Source organism: Microplitis demolitor, chromosome 4, assembly GCF_026212275.2.
Source record: "Microplitis demolitor isolate Queensland-Clemson2020A chromosome 4, iyMicDemo2.1a, whole genome shotgun sequence".
Taxonomy (NCBI): Eukaryota; Metazoa; Arthropoda; class Insecta; order Hymenoptera; family Braconidae; genus Microplitis; species Microplitis demolitor.
In genome coordinates, this window is record NC_068548.1 from 18,627,484 (window position 1) to 18,645,607 (window position 18,124).

At 27.8% G+C, this 18,124-nt stretch overlaps 1 protein-coding gene across 2 annotated transcripts; it reads right to left on the reverse strand.

The window, feature by feature from the left end:
• Positions 1-350: 350 nt before the first annotated feature.
• LOC103568297 (ras GTPase-activating protein 3) lies at positions 351-11,133 on the reverse strand. Of its 2 annotated transcripts, none has more exons than XM_008545110.2 (12): positions 11,033-11,133; positions 7,905-8,025; positions 7,173-7,787; positions 6,759-7,094; positions 6,485-6,686; positions 5,327-5,545; positions 5,124-5,248; positions 4,728-4,859; positions 4,383-4,489; positions 4,086-4,290; positions 3,596-3,937; positions 351-2,698 (listed from the first exon to the last, which is right to left on the reverse strand). In XM_008545110.2, the coding sequence occupies exons 1-12, from the start codon at positions 11,085-11,087 to the stop codon at positions 2,149-2,151; spliced, it is 3,009 nt and encodes a 1,002-aa protein (XP_008543332.1). In that variant the 5' UTR covers positions 11,088-11,133; the 3' UTR covers positions 351-2,148. The 2 variants fall into 2 exon arrangements, with proteins under 2 accessions (XP_008543332.1, XP_008543331.1); XM_008545109.2 differs by having other exon boundaries at positions 352-2,698; positions 4,047-4,290.
• Positions 11,134-18,124: the final 6,991 nt, after the last annotated feature.

Consider the following 18,124-nt stretch of genomic DNA (forward strand, 5'->3'; position numbering starts at 1 on the left):
TTTTTGTTAGTCTTGTTCAATAACGATTTAAAAAAACAAATTAAATATATTACGGAAGTTTTCTTTTTTAATTTTCTTAAATACAAAAATTGTAAATCAAGTTTTTTTTAATTTTTAATAATTTAATCTCTTGAGTTCATAAATTTAAATACAGATGTATAAATAGTTAAATTATCGAAAAAAAAGTAAATTGGACCTCATTATTAATAAACATTCAATTCAATATAATTAATAAAATCAAGTAATTTATTTAAACGCAATAGCGTAATGTAGATATGTGCATTAAGATTTTTGTCAAGACTAAATTTAAATAATTTATATTATTAGTTTTTTTGTAAATTTTTATCCATTATCTTATAATTATATAAATCTGTACACTAAATAATATTTAAATACTAACGGACAATAAAAATTATTACTTATAATTTTTTTAAAATTTAATTCTACAATAATAATAATATTATTACTAATAATTAAAGTAATCATAAAGAGAGACAACGAAAGAATTTGTTTAGATCTATATAATAAATCTATATATCTGGACATAGATGAATTCTGTACACTGTACATTTATTGGATCAATCTTATAAGTTTTTTTTTCTTCTTTTTTATATCCAATAAGTTATAATAAGATATATAAATTAATTAATAATATATTGAATATTAACGACAACTTTTTTCTTGGTATTCTTAATTGGTGTTTTACAATTCACAATTAGCTTAATTAATATCTCAAGGCTAATTATTAATTAACGCTTACTACAATGGAGGGATTCTACACCGATTTTTTAAAAAATATTTTTCTAACGACACAAAATTTAAAATTTTCATTCTAATTTATAATTACAATTATCAAGCCTCTTTTTTTTATTTCACTTTACGTCAACTACTGCTTCAACGTATTCTCAATCTTCATTATTAAAGATTTATTGTTATACTTTTTTTTAAATTAAATTTTATAAAAATAATAAATGCAAATATTTATCAAATTTTTTAATTAAAAAAAAATATCTGCAATTATAATTATAATTACAAAGAAAATATATAAATAAATAATTAATCTAGATTTTATGTCATTTTTTAATTTGTATCTATTTTTAGTCGAAAAAAAAAAATAATAATAAATTAGATTACATTAAAGACAATTTGTAACAGCTGTTTATAAATTGTTTATCTTTGTGCTCAGTAATAAAAAAAAAAAATTGCGCGACGTATCGTAAAAAAAGTATCAGATCCTAATACCTACAATCAGTTCAAAATTAGATCTTTTTATTTAATTTAAATGTAATTAGAATTAATGAATAAAAACAACTTATCAATTCAAGAGATCGAGCTTGATTATGTAGTAGCAAATAAATTGGATGAATTTTATTTGCTGTTTATTATTATTTTTTTAAATTTATTTGGTCTTATCGTTAAATAAACGAAATCATTTACTTAAAAATGAATTTTTTTTTTATAATGAGTCATTAACTCCAGTAAAAAACTATTAATGAATGAATGATTGAAAGAAAAATATAAATTGATGATATTTAATTTTTTTTCTATCAAAGTTAACGTGGCGTTAAACTCATTAATCAGATTAATTGAGCACCATTATTATCGTGATGATATAAAAGATAAACTTTGATAAATTGAGATTACGTTTCTTTTTTTTTTTATGTAGTCCATTGACACTTTAATAATCATCAACATTATTGAATTTACAGTTTCTTACACTTGTCACGTGTTTACAAGTAATAATAATTAATAATTAAAAATAATAAATCGTGACAACTTTTAAAATAAATAAAAATAAATAAATAGTAAAAGATTTTTTTTATAAATAACATTCGTTATGTTTTGTTTGTTTTTCCTAACACTTAAATTAATTAATAAAGTAATTAATATCAATTATACAAATGTGCGTATTAATAATAATTATGATATTAATAATAAAATAATTAACGTAGTCATAACAATAATTGTAAGGGATGAAAATGAACAGATGAGTTATTAATAATCGATGATTTAACGTATAAATTTAAACAATTATCAGCATTCAAGTGCGGCATACATTAATTTCATGGAAGAGAAGAATATTATTTTCACTGGTTTTTGTTATATTACTAATTAATTAATAGTAATTAAATAATCAATAAAAAAAATTCAATTATTTCCACGACCACTCATAGAACTGGATGATATATCAGACGCATCATCTCTTATTCTCCATGATAATGAACTGTCATTATTTAATTTTTTAACATTATCATAATTACTCAATTTCCTAGACAATGAACCCGATAAACTGACACCCTCACTGCTTAATAAATTATTCATTTCCATTCGCCTATGATTTTCTAAATTTTCATTACCATTTCTTTCAACGACTCTATCTGATTTTAATGTATTGTTCAAACTACGGTCAAATTTATTGAGATCATTTCGTTCTGTATTACTCTCATAGAGTTTCAATGTATTATTTTCATTTTCATACCTACGATTTATTGAATCTGAATCCAAACACTTTCGTAATGATTCATCGTATCTACGATCCGTCTCAATACGACGTGTAAAACCGTCATAGAATCCTGCTTCTATGCATCGTTGATTGAGGCCATCAGAGTCTGTATAGGCAGAACGTTTCGTAAGCTGATTATCAAATCCGGCTCTTGCAGCTAAGTGGAGGTAGTTGTCATCACCAATTGGTGCTTGTCTATATAACACAAAAATTAATTATCATTATTTAAACTAAATTGGAATGGCCATATAGAAATGATTTCAAAATTCCCTGATATTTTTCGGTTTTCCAGTAAAGTTTTTTACTTTTCCCTGATTCAGAAATTTATTCGTATCATTGATAGTCAAAGTTTTGATTATATTTTCATTGTTGATAATTATATCTGATAATAAAATCATGCGAGAAGCCAAAAAAAAAGACAATTAAATAAATAAGTATGGCCTACTTTCGATTATTCTATTTTAAAAATATGTAAGTCGACATATTTAATAAGAAATTTTATGATTAAAATAAATTCAAAATACACTAGTCACAAAAATTAAGGGATCAAAAAAAATTCAAAATTTTTAAGTGATTTTCAACAGGATCTAACTCGAAGGTAAATGGTCTTCAAGTGTCTAGTTTTCTGATCTGATCTCGAAATTTTTTTATCATCCACGGTTCCGAAGTAATAAAAAATCAATCATAATTATCGAAAAAAAATTATTGAAGCCCGTAGACCGTTTTTAAGACGAGCAAAAATTTTGAAAAATTTTTTTTTCGATGGTTTTTTTAGGATTACTCCGGGACCGGGTATAATACAAAAAATTCAAAACCAGATCACAAAATTAGACACTTGAAGCTACAATTTGTCTTTTTTTTTTTTTTGCACGACCTGTTTCCTTCGAGTAACAATCTGTTGAAAATCATTTAAAAATTTGCAATTTTTTTTAATATTCCTTAATTTTTTTGACTAGTATTAGTGAAAAATTTAAAAATTTTTAACTGTAATTAAAGTCCCAGATACTTTTCGAAATTCCCTGACATTTCCCTGATGATTCCTAGTTTGTGGCCACTCTGTAAATGATAAAAATAAAATAACAATATACTCACTTGCTTCCATATTTGGTGTCACGAGCTAATTTCCTAAAGTAAGCACGATGTTCATGTTGCAATGCAAATGCAGCTTCTCTTAATGCAGTGAGTGTTTTAAAACACGAAGGTACATCTTCAATTGGTGAACCACCACCTGGTAAAACACACATTTCACTGGCACCATAGACTGCTTGACATTCACATGCACTCATCAATGTCTCTAATCTCGGCATATTAGTGAAGATAAGTGAATGAATCCTCTGCAGATCGCGGTCTGGATCCAGGACCATTCTCAAACCTGCTTCAATACCTGGAGACACTTCACTGCAGCCAGGAGCTACCTCAGAAATTGCTCGACAGCTAGAGAAATTATAATTATTATTTAATGTATTTGTCTACCCAATTTATTTAAATATATATATATATATATATAGGAGTTATTTATGGTAAGAAATAAAGCACTTCTTACCACAGCCAGTGGCCGTTGATGTAAGCGCTCGGATGATACCTCTCTAGTCTGTTACTGTTTGTATGACAGATTTTAGTAAGTATGTCAATCCATTCTTTTTCCTCAACGCAATTACCAGCTTGTACATATAATGCACGTTGTGGTTGTACTATTTGAAACATATTTTTCATTTTAAATGAGTCTTCATGTAATCTCTCCACAGCCAATATTTCTTCCAATAATATTCTACACAATGGCTCCTTCCCTATTTTATTATTTTTAAAATAATTTAATTTAACAGTTGTAATTATCATAATTTATTTATTGATAATTAAATAAATAAATAAATATGATTACCTTTTGTTTTTGAGTAGGTCAAATCTTGCGTAGTCAGTCTAAAATATCTTTGTTTAAAATTCTTACGTCCAAAACGTTTACGACCTTGTGCTCTTTTGATCATTACTCTAAAAATAATATTTATCATTTAATAAATAATTCAATTAAATGAAATTTATTTTCATTTTTTTTAATTAATTAATTGATTGATTTATTTATTAAAAAATTATATCAAGAGACACAGGCGATATTTGAGTACCAACCTCTTGCCACAATTTGTAGAATGCGTAAAGAGAAAATTTATACTATTAAGAATATATAATTTAATATAAATGATAATTATAAAAAATGATTACAGAAACTCACCCTTCTTTTAAAACTACTGGTTGTTCTTGAAGAATTGTCGGTCTTTGCCGAGTCATACCACTACTACTACTAGTTGAAATTAATTCTAAAAATTGTTTTACAGCTTGTATATGTTTTTCTGTATAAAATTCTCTGCAATTAAATTTATATACATTTAGTAAATAATTATCATTATACTTACGGACAATTAATAATTTTCGAATTTTTTTTTCCAGAAATCATTTACAAAAAAAAAATAAAAAATAAAAATATGCACGTGCAGAAAATTTCAAAAACTATAAGCGCAATTTTTTAAAATATTTTTTTTTGTAAGTTGTTTTTAAAAAAATTCAAAAATTAAACGTCGGCTAACTTTATTATCATTTCCAATGATAATTAAATAATACTTATAATTACCTATACACGCCTTCCATGTACTCTTCTTTACAGACACTTCCAGCACCACCTCGACAACTAACCAAATTTCCTAAGCTCTGGATTGTCTTTGAAATAAGCGTTAATGTTCTATTCGTTTGAGAATCCTAAATAAAAAATATATAATTAAATTTAAATCTTTAATAGATAAAAAAGATAAAATAATAATAAAAAAAAAAACGTACAATTTGTTCAGTTGTTATGTCAAATAATCTTGGACCTAGTATCGCAGGAGCGAAAAACCTGAGAAATATAAATCCGCTAATAACCGAGTATCGCACTTCTTTATTCTTTGGGAAATAAGTAGCAGCAAGTTCTCTTAAGCACCAAAACATTTCACACATTAATGGTGGACATCGTACACCTGATGTCGTTATTGCTGTAAATACACGTTCTACGTACTCCTAAAGTTAAAAAATAAATGAATAAATAAACAATGCTCATTTAAATAATAAAAACAACAATTAAGTTTTCGTCCGTCGCGTTATGAGTGCAGCGCCGCAATTTTTATTAAAAAATTATTTAAAAAGAAAATAAATTTCCTGGTCTTTTGAAATTCAATGGGTTTTTCTATTATACTTTTTAGTATCGAATCGATTAATGATAATTTTTTTCCCGATAATTTAAATATTTAAAAAACGCGGCAATTTGCCGCTGGCACGAGTAAACTCGGGCGTTGAATTTGTACGGATATTTTAGTAAAAAAATTCTAAAAAAAAATACAATAGAGAAATTGCATGTTTTGCAATTTAAATTTTTTATTTTGAAGTTTAACGAAAGTTGTTAATAAAACTTGAGGGAAAAGTATTATAATAATTCTTGGTTCATTTTTAAGCTAAAAATTGTTTCTTAAAAATGTAAATTCGAACGATAGTGGCCATTATATCGATTCCGACGCGCCATATTTCATATTTACCCTATCAGAATCACAACAAAAAGAAAATACAAAAGAATAGCGTGACTTTCATTGGTTCTCATCTCCAATAGATGTAATGACGTCATAATCAATTCCAAGCCGTTTTCTTTTCGCTAAAATTTATTCATTTTTTATAATTAATTTATTTAAAAAATGAAAATTTCGGCTTTCAAAAAAATTATTAAATATATTCTTAAAAGTTGCTCTTTCATCTTTAAATAAATTTATGATGATAAAAAATTCATGCAACTTCCCTATTGTCTAGTCGTATAAGCTTGTGGTTTGAATTTTAAAAAATTATAGTTATGATACTTGGCAACACCACAATATTAAACACATGGCGACGAACGAAGGGCGGCGAGACCGCATGATGGACGGAGAGTTAAAATAAAAAAAAAAATTCAAAAATAATTACAAAAAAAAATACCTTTAAATTAGCCAAATTAGTTTGAATTGTATTGGCATCTTTAACTCGCGTAGGATCAATTTCACATGGCTTTTTTTCGAGAAAAACCTGCTCCATAGCTGGCCTCAAGGTACTATGAAGATAATGAAGTCCAGCTAATCGCATACCTTCATCCATCATCTTACTGACCAGCGTATTACCACGGAAAATTGTCGTGGGATCCCTAAATATAAATATTGAATAATAAAATTAATACCATAAATTAAAACTACTAATTAAATAAATATAAACTTACGTTAATTTTGAGATTTCATGACTAGCTAACGCTCTCATAACAGATACTAGTTGCCCATGATGTACCAAGACCCTAACCAAGGGTTGAGCAGCTTCCATTTTACTAGCAACTATTTCGCCAAGTATATAAACCGCTGAAGACGTTATCGGTTGAATATTAACACTTTGTAACAGTAAACTACGTAATCTATCATACATTTCAGATGGAAATACATGGTCTGCTGTGTAATGTATCTTCAAACGTAACGACCCAAGATCTGGTAGCGTTCCCGGTGGTGTTGAATTCTGTGTTATTTTACTTGGACGGTGTTTGGCTGCCCGCGGTTGCAGGAAATACCTACAGAAATCCACAGCAAATTATTTAATCACAACCCTGTGATAAGTGTAAATAATAATTTTCTTTTTCTCAACTTACCAAGCAGTTGTTGTGCTAGTGGGTTGTTTTTTCAGGCCTCTTAAAGTAACGCGAACTTCACCAAGAAATGCTGATTGTTCACCCATTCCTGGTGAAGCGTGCCAAAGCCCTACAACAACTTCACCAACTTCTCCACCGTCAATAGAGTAGTGGGAAACATCTTTGTCTTTTGGCTCAATCAATTCCGGTTCAAATATAAATATTTCATTAAAGTACGGCGACACAGTCTTTTTTTTAACTTTTGTACGTTTACTTATTTGTTTACCATTACTGTAAATCACCGTAACGATTGCAAATGGATCACAACCACCATTTTTAATAGTCAATTCACTACACTCAATAACTCGTACTGTAAGTTTAGGCTGTGCGTGATTAACTTGGGGCTGTAGTGCAAGCTCCAGATGTGCTTTACCCTGTACTTCTGAGTCAGCATCAACTGGCCTCAATGGAAACCAATGTTCTTTGTTATGGTACGTTGCTAAATCTTCACGTTTAATCGCCACTTTTCCCAGGATCTTATCTTGTTTCAAGTGTCTGTCACGGTCATAAACGTAAATACCGAGGTAGCGGAACTTTCGCGGCACCTCAAACTGGAACTCTTCACCAAAGAATGGACTGAAATGAAAAATAAAAAAGGTTTAAAGTTCATGGATTGTAAATAGGCTTTTTAACGTCACCCATTACTCATAATTTATTGGCTTGTTTATTAGATAGTAAGATTAAAATAATTACTTGAGAGTTCGTTCCATCGTACTAGTGCGAAAGATTTCCTCTTGATCAAGTGACAGTGCACAATAGACATCTCGTGTTCCTGGGGATCCATGGCCTCGACTTAAAAGATTTTTTACCTCACCTACAAACAAAATACCCGACATTAAAACTTGTAATGTTTGATAATTAAAGTCCCACTAAATATACATATTGATTTTTTTCTATACTTAAAACTCATTAGCATACATTAGCAATTAAAAACAATAATTTTAACGATAATTATTAAAAAAAAAATTGTCGTTTTCCTCATAACGTTATCGTTAATTGCAACCAATTTAACTTCGTTAAAAAAAAAAATTCCAAGACTATTTTTCACTTCTAAGTTCTCATTCATTTATTGATACAAATATGAATTTTTATTCAAATGTTATTTTTTTTTTTAAATAATTTCAATCCAATTATTTTGTTCATTCTCATTACCATCCAATCTTACTATTATTATTTATTTTAATTATTTTATTTGTTTATAGTTTCATAATAAATATGTTTATTAGAACATTTATATTTGTTTTGATGGGTAATTTATTAGGGTGGTCGTTAAAAATCAAACTTTCTCAGACGCCCCATAAAAAGCTTCTTTTTACTGAAAAAATACCTGGGGAATTTGTTTTTTTTCTTTTTAAGTAAAAAGTACATGTGCCTCAGGACGATTAAAGTTAATTTTTTAATACAATCGCGATTTTTTTTAAATATCTCATGAAATATGCAGATTAAAGGAAAAATTCATAGGGACAATTTCATAGGAAATTAAATTCTTGACAAAAAAGGTCATATTCATTTTTTTTTATAGAATGTGTACTTATGAAGATATTTAAAAAAAACTTTTTTAGATCTTATCAATTGAGCATTTTAAGGATTGCGAATGTTAAAAATAACTTTTTTTCTTAAATATAGACAACCTCGTAACTCGTAACATATCAATCATTAATGTTTGTTATAGTTTCTATATACTTAATGAAATGTTATTTTCAACATTTGGAATCCTTAAAACGCTCAATTCATAAGATCTGAAAAGTTTTTTTGAAATATCTTCATAAATACGCATTTTATAAAAAAAATTAATATGACCTTTTTTGTCAAAAATTTAATTTCCTACAAAATTGTTCCTATGATTTTTTCCTTTAATCTGCATATTTTATGAGATATTTAAAAAAAACCGCGATTGTATCGAATAATAAACTTTGATCGTTCATAGGCACGTCTCCTTTTTACTTAAAAAGAAAAAACCAAAATTTCCACTCATTTTTTTCGTAAAGAAGCATTTTATGGGGCGCCTGATAAAATTGAATTTTTAATGACCATCCTAGTAATTTTAATTTGAGAATAATTACAGGAATATCCGATCTAAATCGGATTTTCAAAATATATTCAATTTATATAAAGAATTTTTTTATTTCGATTTGAAAAAATAAGATACTAAATATTATAGATTTGATCTGAAGATGCTGGTGGATAAAACCAGTAAAATATCACCAGTAAATAATTTTATCAATTTAGATCGGATGTGCCTTTAATTATTCTCAAATAATAATAATAATAATAACAATAATAATAATTATTATTATTATTTTGTTTATTTTTATTGCGACACGAATAATCTTGCATTCTTAAACGTTCCAATTTGAAATTCGAATTGCATTCATTGATTGAGCTATTGACAAGTCTCGACACTGAGTCACAGTTCACAGATGCTCCAAACGTGCGTTCATGAATGAAATTATAATCATATATAATAATGTGCATCAAGAATACCCAGTGTCATAAAAGTAATATCAATAATATATACAAATATTTTATATTTCACCTGTCAATATTATAATCTCGTCACTCTGTTTTACTAATCAGTAATCATCAATCATCAATCATTCATTATCATTATCATTCAAGTAATAAAAAAACAATTAATTATAACAATAATTATTCATTGTTACTTTAATCTATACATTCATAAAATTTTAATTCACATTAATATTAAATGAAACTAAAAAACCCAAACCGCAAGTATATCCCCAACTTTTTTCCGTCTTTTCCACATAATTTAATACATTTACAAATATTATATATAACATATATGTGTATATATTTCTTTAATAATAAATTTTTTCACACTATCAATCATTGTACTTAAATTCTTTTGATATTATAAATACGTTATACAAGTTGAGAGGAAAAAAAAATGAGCACATGCTCGATTAAATATCCTGTGGGCATGCACTACACCGTAATATATACATATATATTTATGTGTAAAGGTGGAGTATAGTTTAGTTGTATCGAGACGATGACGAGGGCGAAGAGAAGACGTAAGAGGGAAGTGAGTGCGATCCACGACGACGCGTGGGAGTGTAGAATCAAGAGAATGTACGTTTACGCATTTTATTCTGCACGTCTTGCAACATTTTTATATTTATATAAATATACTTTTTTCATCACCGCCATAACAAAATCCATCTATTACCATTTTAAAATAATAATTATTATTTAAAATCACCAGTCGCAAAGTTTAAATTCAAACAAATTCATCACGAGACCTTTAACCGTAACTAAAAAAAAATATATTAATTAATATAATTAAAAAATATCATTTAGGAAAACAGTAGCAATAATAATGTATATATATGTTATATTTATAAATGTACATAAAAGTCAAAATATTTTTGAGTCTTCCGCCCAGGCAGCACAATCGAGAGAGGAAGAATGAGAGAGGATGAGAGCGTGTGAGTGAAAGAGAGAATGATAAAAAGAGTGAGAAGCTCAGAGACTCCATTGAACTCGCGTGAACACTTTTTTTAAATTTTTAAATTAAATATATATATGTATATTTGTAAATGCATGAGTACATACACATATATCTGTGTTTAATATATAAATATGTTCCTGAGTAAGTATATACAATATTTATATACTGGTAAATATGTATATGCATGTATATATAAATATGTATATATATATAAATATATATGTATATGAAGATAGAACATTGATAAAAAACACTTATTAACACAGTGATATAGATACACAAGTACACAAATAAATAAACTATAATATTGTATTGATAAATAAAACACAATAGTGAGTAAAATTCGTACCGATTTTAATTTTTAGCCTCTCCTCAACGCGAACTAGGCGCGTCTCCTCGGCCATGTTACCTCCATGACACTACTGAGTGACTACACGAACAGAACGCAAGCAACCAGCGGTTCGTTCATTCTGTGAATGGGTTTCGTACAGGGACGTAGTATTAAATTGTCTGTACCCAACGACAAATTGTGTGTGGGGACTCGATAGTTCCCACTAGCTCTTTGTAAATATATGTATATACAGTAATACACCTATATTTATATATATGTATATATGTATATATATTGAAACACCGCTTATTCTACACTACTCTTACTCTATTTCCTCTTTGCCTCTCGCTCTGTCTTCCTTTAAAATTATCAACTTCCGTATAAACTGGCAAAAAATTCAACAATCCCACTCACGAAAATTTCATATTTTTTTTAAATTATTCATTATTTTAAATAAATTCCTACTTTGGTTACTTGGTTATTTTTATTTTACGTAATATCATTGTTTTAACTTCCACATATTTTTTAAATAATTAATAAATTAAATTAAATTATTAGAGAAAGCGTTGAATTTTTACATGATCATTGTGGTATAAATAATTTTAAATATATAAATTCATATTTTTTGCATGACATTTTGTCAGTTTTTATTTAAAACCTCAGGATAAAAATTAGCGGGGAGCTTAAAATTGTATCTCGCGCGAATTTTCGCGTGGTCTACCGATGCCAATACTGCTAAATTAACAAATATACCTTATGTATTGTTAACATTAATATATATATATATATATATATATATATATATATATATATATATATATATATATATTTTCATATATACAAATATATATAAATGTATGAATGTAGTGTTAGAATTTATTTTGTTGTCTTAAAAAAATAGGTAAATTCATTTGTCGGCGGACACAACCTGTAAGAGTGGTCGTATAATCATCATATATATATATATATATATATAAATATGTATGGATACATGTATACATATATATCCACAAACTTATACATAGCACAAGCCATTTCCTGATGGCGCAATGGTCCGCTTCCTCTCCTAACTCACTCGCTCATTCGCTATCTTTTCTCTTTCTCATATTTTACGCGACTCTCTCTCATATTTTATATATACGATAAATGTTAAATTATTTAATTCCATAATAAATTTTAAAAAAACCCCTAAATGACATTACACATACATTTAATAAATATATCATATACAATAATAATAATAATAATAAATGAAGTGATACAACTGAATCAATAAATAATAAATGAATTTTTTTCAATTACAGACTACAGGTAAAACAAATATATTTTTAGTATGTATAATGTTTTAAATTTAAAAAATTTAATTGATAGTCATATAAGAATGAGGTGAAACAGCTGCATTGACCTAATGCAGGAGTAGTTACACGTAGTAAAGTAGTAATGTAAAATGTAAGATTATGTATGTATGGATGTAGTTAATAATGTAAGTCGCGTGAATGGAGCAGTCAACAGTAACAGAGTGACGAAGATGACGGGTACGACGACGACAACTACTGACGAACGACGACGGAGATGTACAACAGTAGTGTGGCCGAAAGGGGAAAAAAATATGAATGAAATTGCGGCGTGTTTGTGCGACAGTTGGGCGCCAACGAGAGTGTGGTATATATGTATATATATATGAGTATATAAAAGGTAAAGAGAGTGAACAGGAGAGAGTGAGATGTATATATATATATATATATATATATATAAAGATGGTACACATAGGAGTGTGTATTAATATATGTGCGCATGCGTTACATATATGAGCACGTGTGCATTACTTTCGTGCCATTCAACGTAAAATATAACAGCCGATGTGTATAGATGATGGACGGACGGTTGACGAGAGTCAATAATATGTGGCGTGTCTAGACCCCACTGGGATTAAATTTATAGCTAACTCCAATATATACATACGTTACACACATATATTATGTATGTTAGTACATATGAATACGACTTACTGCAAGTTTATTATTTATGACATTATAAAGACAAACCTTTTTTAAACCTGTTTGTTTTTTTTTTATTATCCGCATTTAAGTGTCTTATGATTACTGATAATTAATGTTTTAGAATAAATATAATTAAATTTATAAATGAGGTGTATTCAGCCTTCAAATAGCGGCATTTAAATTTTAAACTTCCTCACATCTCTTTCTCTAACGTGCACTACTTTTCCGGCTTGATTCTAAATATAAGAGCTATAAACATTAAGCAGAACGTAATGCAAACTTGTGTGGGTCATTTGATCCAAGTTAAATTGAAAATAGTTTTTTTTTTAAACAAATTCATATCATTACTTTTTTTTTTGTTATTAAGGACATGATTATAAGAAACATTATTATTTTTTGTTTACACTGGTAATTGATGTAGTGATTTTGAATACTAATATTTAGTGTGTTGAGTTGAAACGGAAGCCCAAAGTTGATATGTGTGTTACCGTATACTACGATCAAGTCAATATAGATATTTATTGTACGCTACACATGTAATATTGACTGGTAACGTTTTATGTTATGAATAAGAGGGGGAGAGAGGGGGGTAAAGAGAGTATAGTACACATATGTATTATATACTGGGTGTAGAATATGCGTGGGCTTGCATTACCACCTCAGGGAACACGTGGGTGTCACTGAAACGCATGACTGTCCGATTGGTTTACGGTTCTACGTTTGCGTTTAGTTGTGTTCCAAGGGATACGAGAAGGACGCGTCCTCGTAGGCGGTTCACGGCGACCAACACCACGAGAGAGAGTTATCTTCAATGCCTAGTTTGACTTCTTTACATTTAAAATTTTTTTATCTTTATTATTTTTAATTTGTTTTTATATTTTATTCTTCTTCTTATGCTTTACACATTATAGCTTCTGCTTGGCTTAACGCGTTGACAAAGTTCTTATTTGGAAGTTTAAAACAAGTAAAGGGACCGGAAACTGTGTAGGTGCTGCTTCTTACGGTTGATGATGGGCGTTTAAAAAGAAATCTGGAATGTATAATAAATGAAATTAAAAATATGTAAGAAGATATATAGAAGAAGTTAATTTATTAAATTATTTAGGTGTGTATAGTGATAACAATAAGGCTGTAGCCTCTTCGTTGAGGTTAATTGGCATGACCAATTTTTATTTTTAAAAAAAGGGCAATGAGAAAAAACTAACATTGTACTGACGATGTACGAAGAAGTTAATTAGCTGCCCGAGTTTGGATTTTCCTACGACATGTAAAACAATAGAAGATTATTGTCCTACTTACGCAATTCTCAGATGACGTTCTTTACTAGCTGTTTTCTTTTTTTACGCTAAAATAACGTGTGTATGTACACATGTAGGTTTTGATTATACTCCCCAAGTTGTGTAGTGCTATGGAGTAAAAGAGAGTCAAGAAGGAAGAGAATCAACGCACAATTACTGCTTTGTCTTTACCACTGTTTCCTCCGACCTCTATTGCTCCATGCTACATTATTATCATTATTATTATTGTTATTATATGCTCTCTTTTTCGTTATCCACCTCAAAAACTCTCACAATTTCTCGATGTTTTGTAATTTTCATCCATTATAATAAAATTATTATTTGAGTTATGGATCGGTTCAATTGTGAGAAGAAAATTATATATACATTTTTTGTTTGATTCTATCTTCTTATTATATATATCTATCTTCTTATTATATATATATATATATATATATTTTTTTTTAAATAATTTATCGAAATTTTGATACATTTAATACTATATATAATCCTGAAAATTAATATTTCTAATATATGGGAGGGTGGGGCAAAGTAGGCCTTCATAAAATTGTATGGAGGCCCACTTTGCCCCACCCTCCCCTACACTAATCACAACAATTAATGGATATTATTTATGATCCTGAAGTTATCAGACAATTAACAATTTTTTAATTTCTTTTCAGCAAATCAACTGCAAACAAAAAAATAAAAATATGCACATGTAGAAAATTAATAAAGCTGTAGGTGCAATTTTTTTAAATATTTTGACTTTTATAATTTGTCTTTTTTAAAAAAATTGAAAAATTATTACATGACTAACTTCAGTATCGTGGATATTTAAAAAATTCCAAATTTTTAAGTGATTTTTAACAGGTTACTCGATGGATATTAGTCGTACAACAGAAAAAAGCAAATTGTAGCTTCAAGTATCTAGTTTTCAGATCTGGAATTGAAAAATTTTATCATGCGCGGTTGCAGAGTAATCTTAAAAAAATACCGCGAAAAAAATTTTCAAATTTTTGCTCGTCTTAAAAATGTTTTATAGGCTTGAATAATTTTTTTTTATAATCTTACCTTAAAGCTCTGTTAGGAAATTTAAAGTTGTTTAATTTGCCGCCTCTAAAAAGTCGCTGCGACGTTTTGGCGGAGATTTATCGCCGATCAAAGCAAAAAAAATCCATTTTGATTTTGACAATCAATAACTCTGGAATATTGATCATGCAGGAAATGAAAGTAGAGTTTTGAAAACTGCAAAATATTCTCTATAAAAGCGACAATGTTGATTCAAAATAAGGTAGAAATTCGCATCAATATGTTAACCATGAATTACAATTTTATGTGAAGATATTATTAAAAATTAGTAATTAACAAACAACCTGAATCATCGGTATAAAAATAGATAACGGGAGTAATTTAGATTTCGATCGTAACCCAATAATGACACTTAATTGTATAATAATTATTGGAAATCTAGTAATCTTCAATTATACCGCATGTGTTGATGGATATTCGTGTGGAATGTACAATTAAAGAATTAAGCAATTGTGGTTTAAATACTGAAAGATCGATTTGTTGCCGTAAATTATTTGTAATGAAACCACCAGTCTATTTAGATGATTTATCAGATGTTATTGACGGTAAATTTTTATATGAGTCATTGTGTGTCATAACTCAAATAAGAAATATTGTAATTAGTGATATTACATCAAACTTATTTTTGTTGAAATGCCGTACAGTGTTTGGTAATTTATACGATTTTGTGTATTTAAAAAATATATACCCCAAAAATTTTATTAAAAAAATAATTTTTACTTCACTGAGCTATACAAAATACCCGGGGCAAATTGAGACACCTGAAGAAGTAGGTGTAAAAAAAAATTGATTTGTTTTTATCAATAAAAATTTATTTAAATAATTTTTTAGGGATATTCCATTATGAAAAAAAGCAAAACAAAAAATTCTTGACTCAAGTCGTATACTGTAAAAAATTGCGGGGTGAATGTGGAGTGATGGATGACTGTGGATTTATTTAATCCCCTTGGAGTAAAATTCACTCCGAACGAGAGTTAATTTTATTCTAATATTGAAACTCAAGTTTGAAGTAAAATTCACTCCTAAAAATAGTTCAATTTAATATCAAAATTCCGAATCGGAGTGAATGAGAATTTTAAAAAAATCTAGATTATTTCGAAATCACTTCGCTGGAAAAACTAACTTCCTATTTACTCCGTAAGCAGAGTGATTTTTTCAAAAAATCCGGAATCTGTAATCACTTCGAACTCCCGATTTTTTACAGTGTAAAATTATTACACATTCACAAATTATAACAAATATTAATCATCGGTTCACAACACCAACTCCCTGATTGAAAACTCTGGTTAAATCTGATGGAATCTGATTGAAATATTGGATTTCTATCAGATTCAAAAATTCAATTGGAATTGCTCGGGAGCTTTCCAGGACTATCTGATTGAATTTTACACTGCAAAAAATTGGAAGTGAACTCGGAGCTCCAGAGTTTTAAAAAAATCACTCCGCATACGGAGTAAATAAGGAGTTGGTTTTTTCAACGGAATGATTTCCGAGTAATCTGGATTTTATTTCAAAATCTGCATTCACTCCGATTTGGAGTTTCAATATTTGAATAAACACCTTTTAGGAGTGAATTTTACTCTGAGGAGATTTAATAAATAAGCAATCACTCGCTTCGCATTTACTCCAAATTTATTTCGCATTTACTCTGCTAATTTTTTAGTGTACACTGAGAGAAAAAAAATTAAACTCACGCAAACATGTTTACTGTTTACTTGACTCATAATACTAAAAACAAGAAAAAATTACTACATCGAAGTATAATATTTCTTATCTTTATAACAATTGTTTAAATCTACCCATAAATTTCTATAGGCAACGCATTTTTACTAAAATTAAGAAAATATTTTCTTGGCACTATTTAAGTAAACTAATACTTAAATTAAGCAATTTGACTTGCAAATATATACTTTTTTCTCTCAGTGTAATCGGAAAAAAATATTTGTTATTTTCCGATTTGAATTTTTCATTCAGATTGAATCGGAAAAAAATTTTTTTTTACGATACTGAAGTTAGCCGACGTCTATTAAATTTTGAATTTTTTAAAAATCAATTAATTACAAAAAAAAAAAATATTAAAAAAAATTGCACTTATAGTTTTTAAAATTTTCTGCATGTGCATATTTTCAGTTTTTTTTTTTTTTATTAAATCGTTGAAAGCAAACTTGAAAATTTTTAATTGCCTGCTAACTTCAGAATCATTTTTTTTTCGATGATCTTCCGATTGAAAGTTTCTAACTAAATTCGATTAGAATTTTTTAATTAGATCCAATCGGAATTTTTTTATTAGAGCTATCTATCAATGTTAAGCACTAAAAAAACTTAAATTATTTGTACTAATCGGATCTTCGGACCATTTACTGGTTATTACATGATTAAATATTCCCAATGAAATATCAACAGCAAAAATATGACAAATAAGTCATTAATCATATTCATTTTTACCATCAACATTAGAATCATAATTCGCCCTCTTTTCAGATGTTTTGTGTGTAATAGAAATATTATCTTGAATCTTAATATTTTTCTCATAAATATTTTGTTTTGGATATTTAATCCTGTCGCCTTATTTAGTAGTAAATATAAAAACTTCACCAATTATATTTTTTATGAAGACATCACTTACTGCTTAATAATACAAAATATGTGTATTTAGTTTCTCTTCACGTTTTATTGCAATAAAATATTTTATTTTTATAAGTAGATAATAATATAAAAATATTTGAATTTTTTAATCTGAT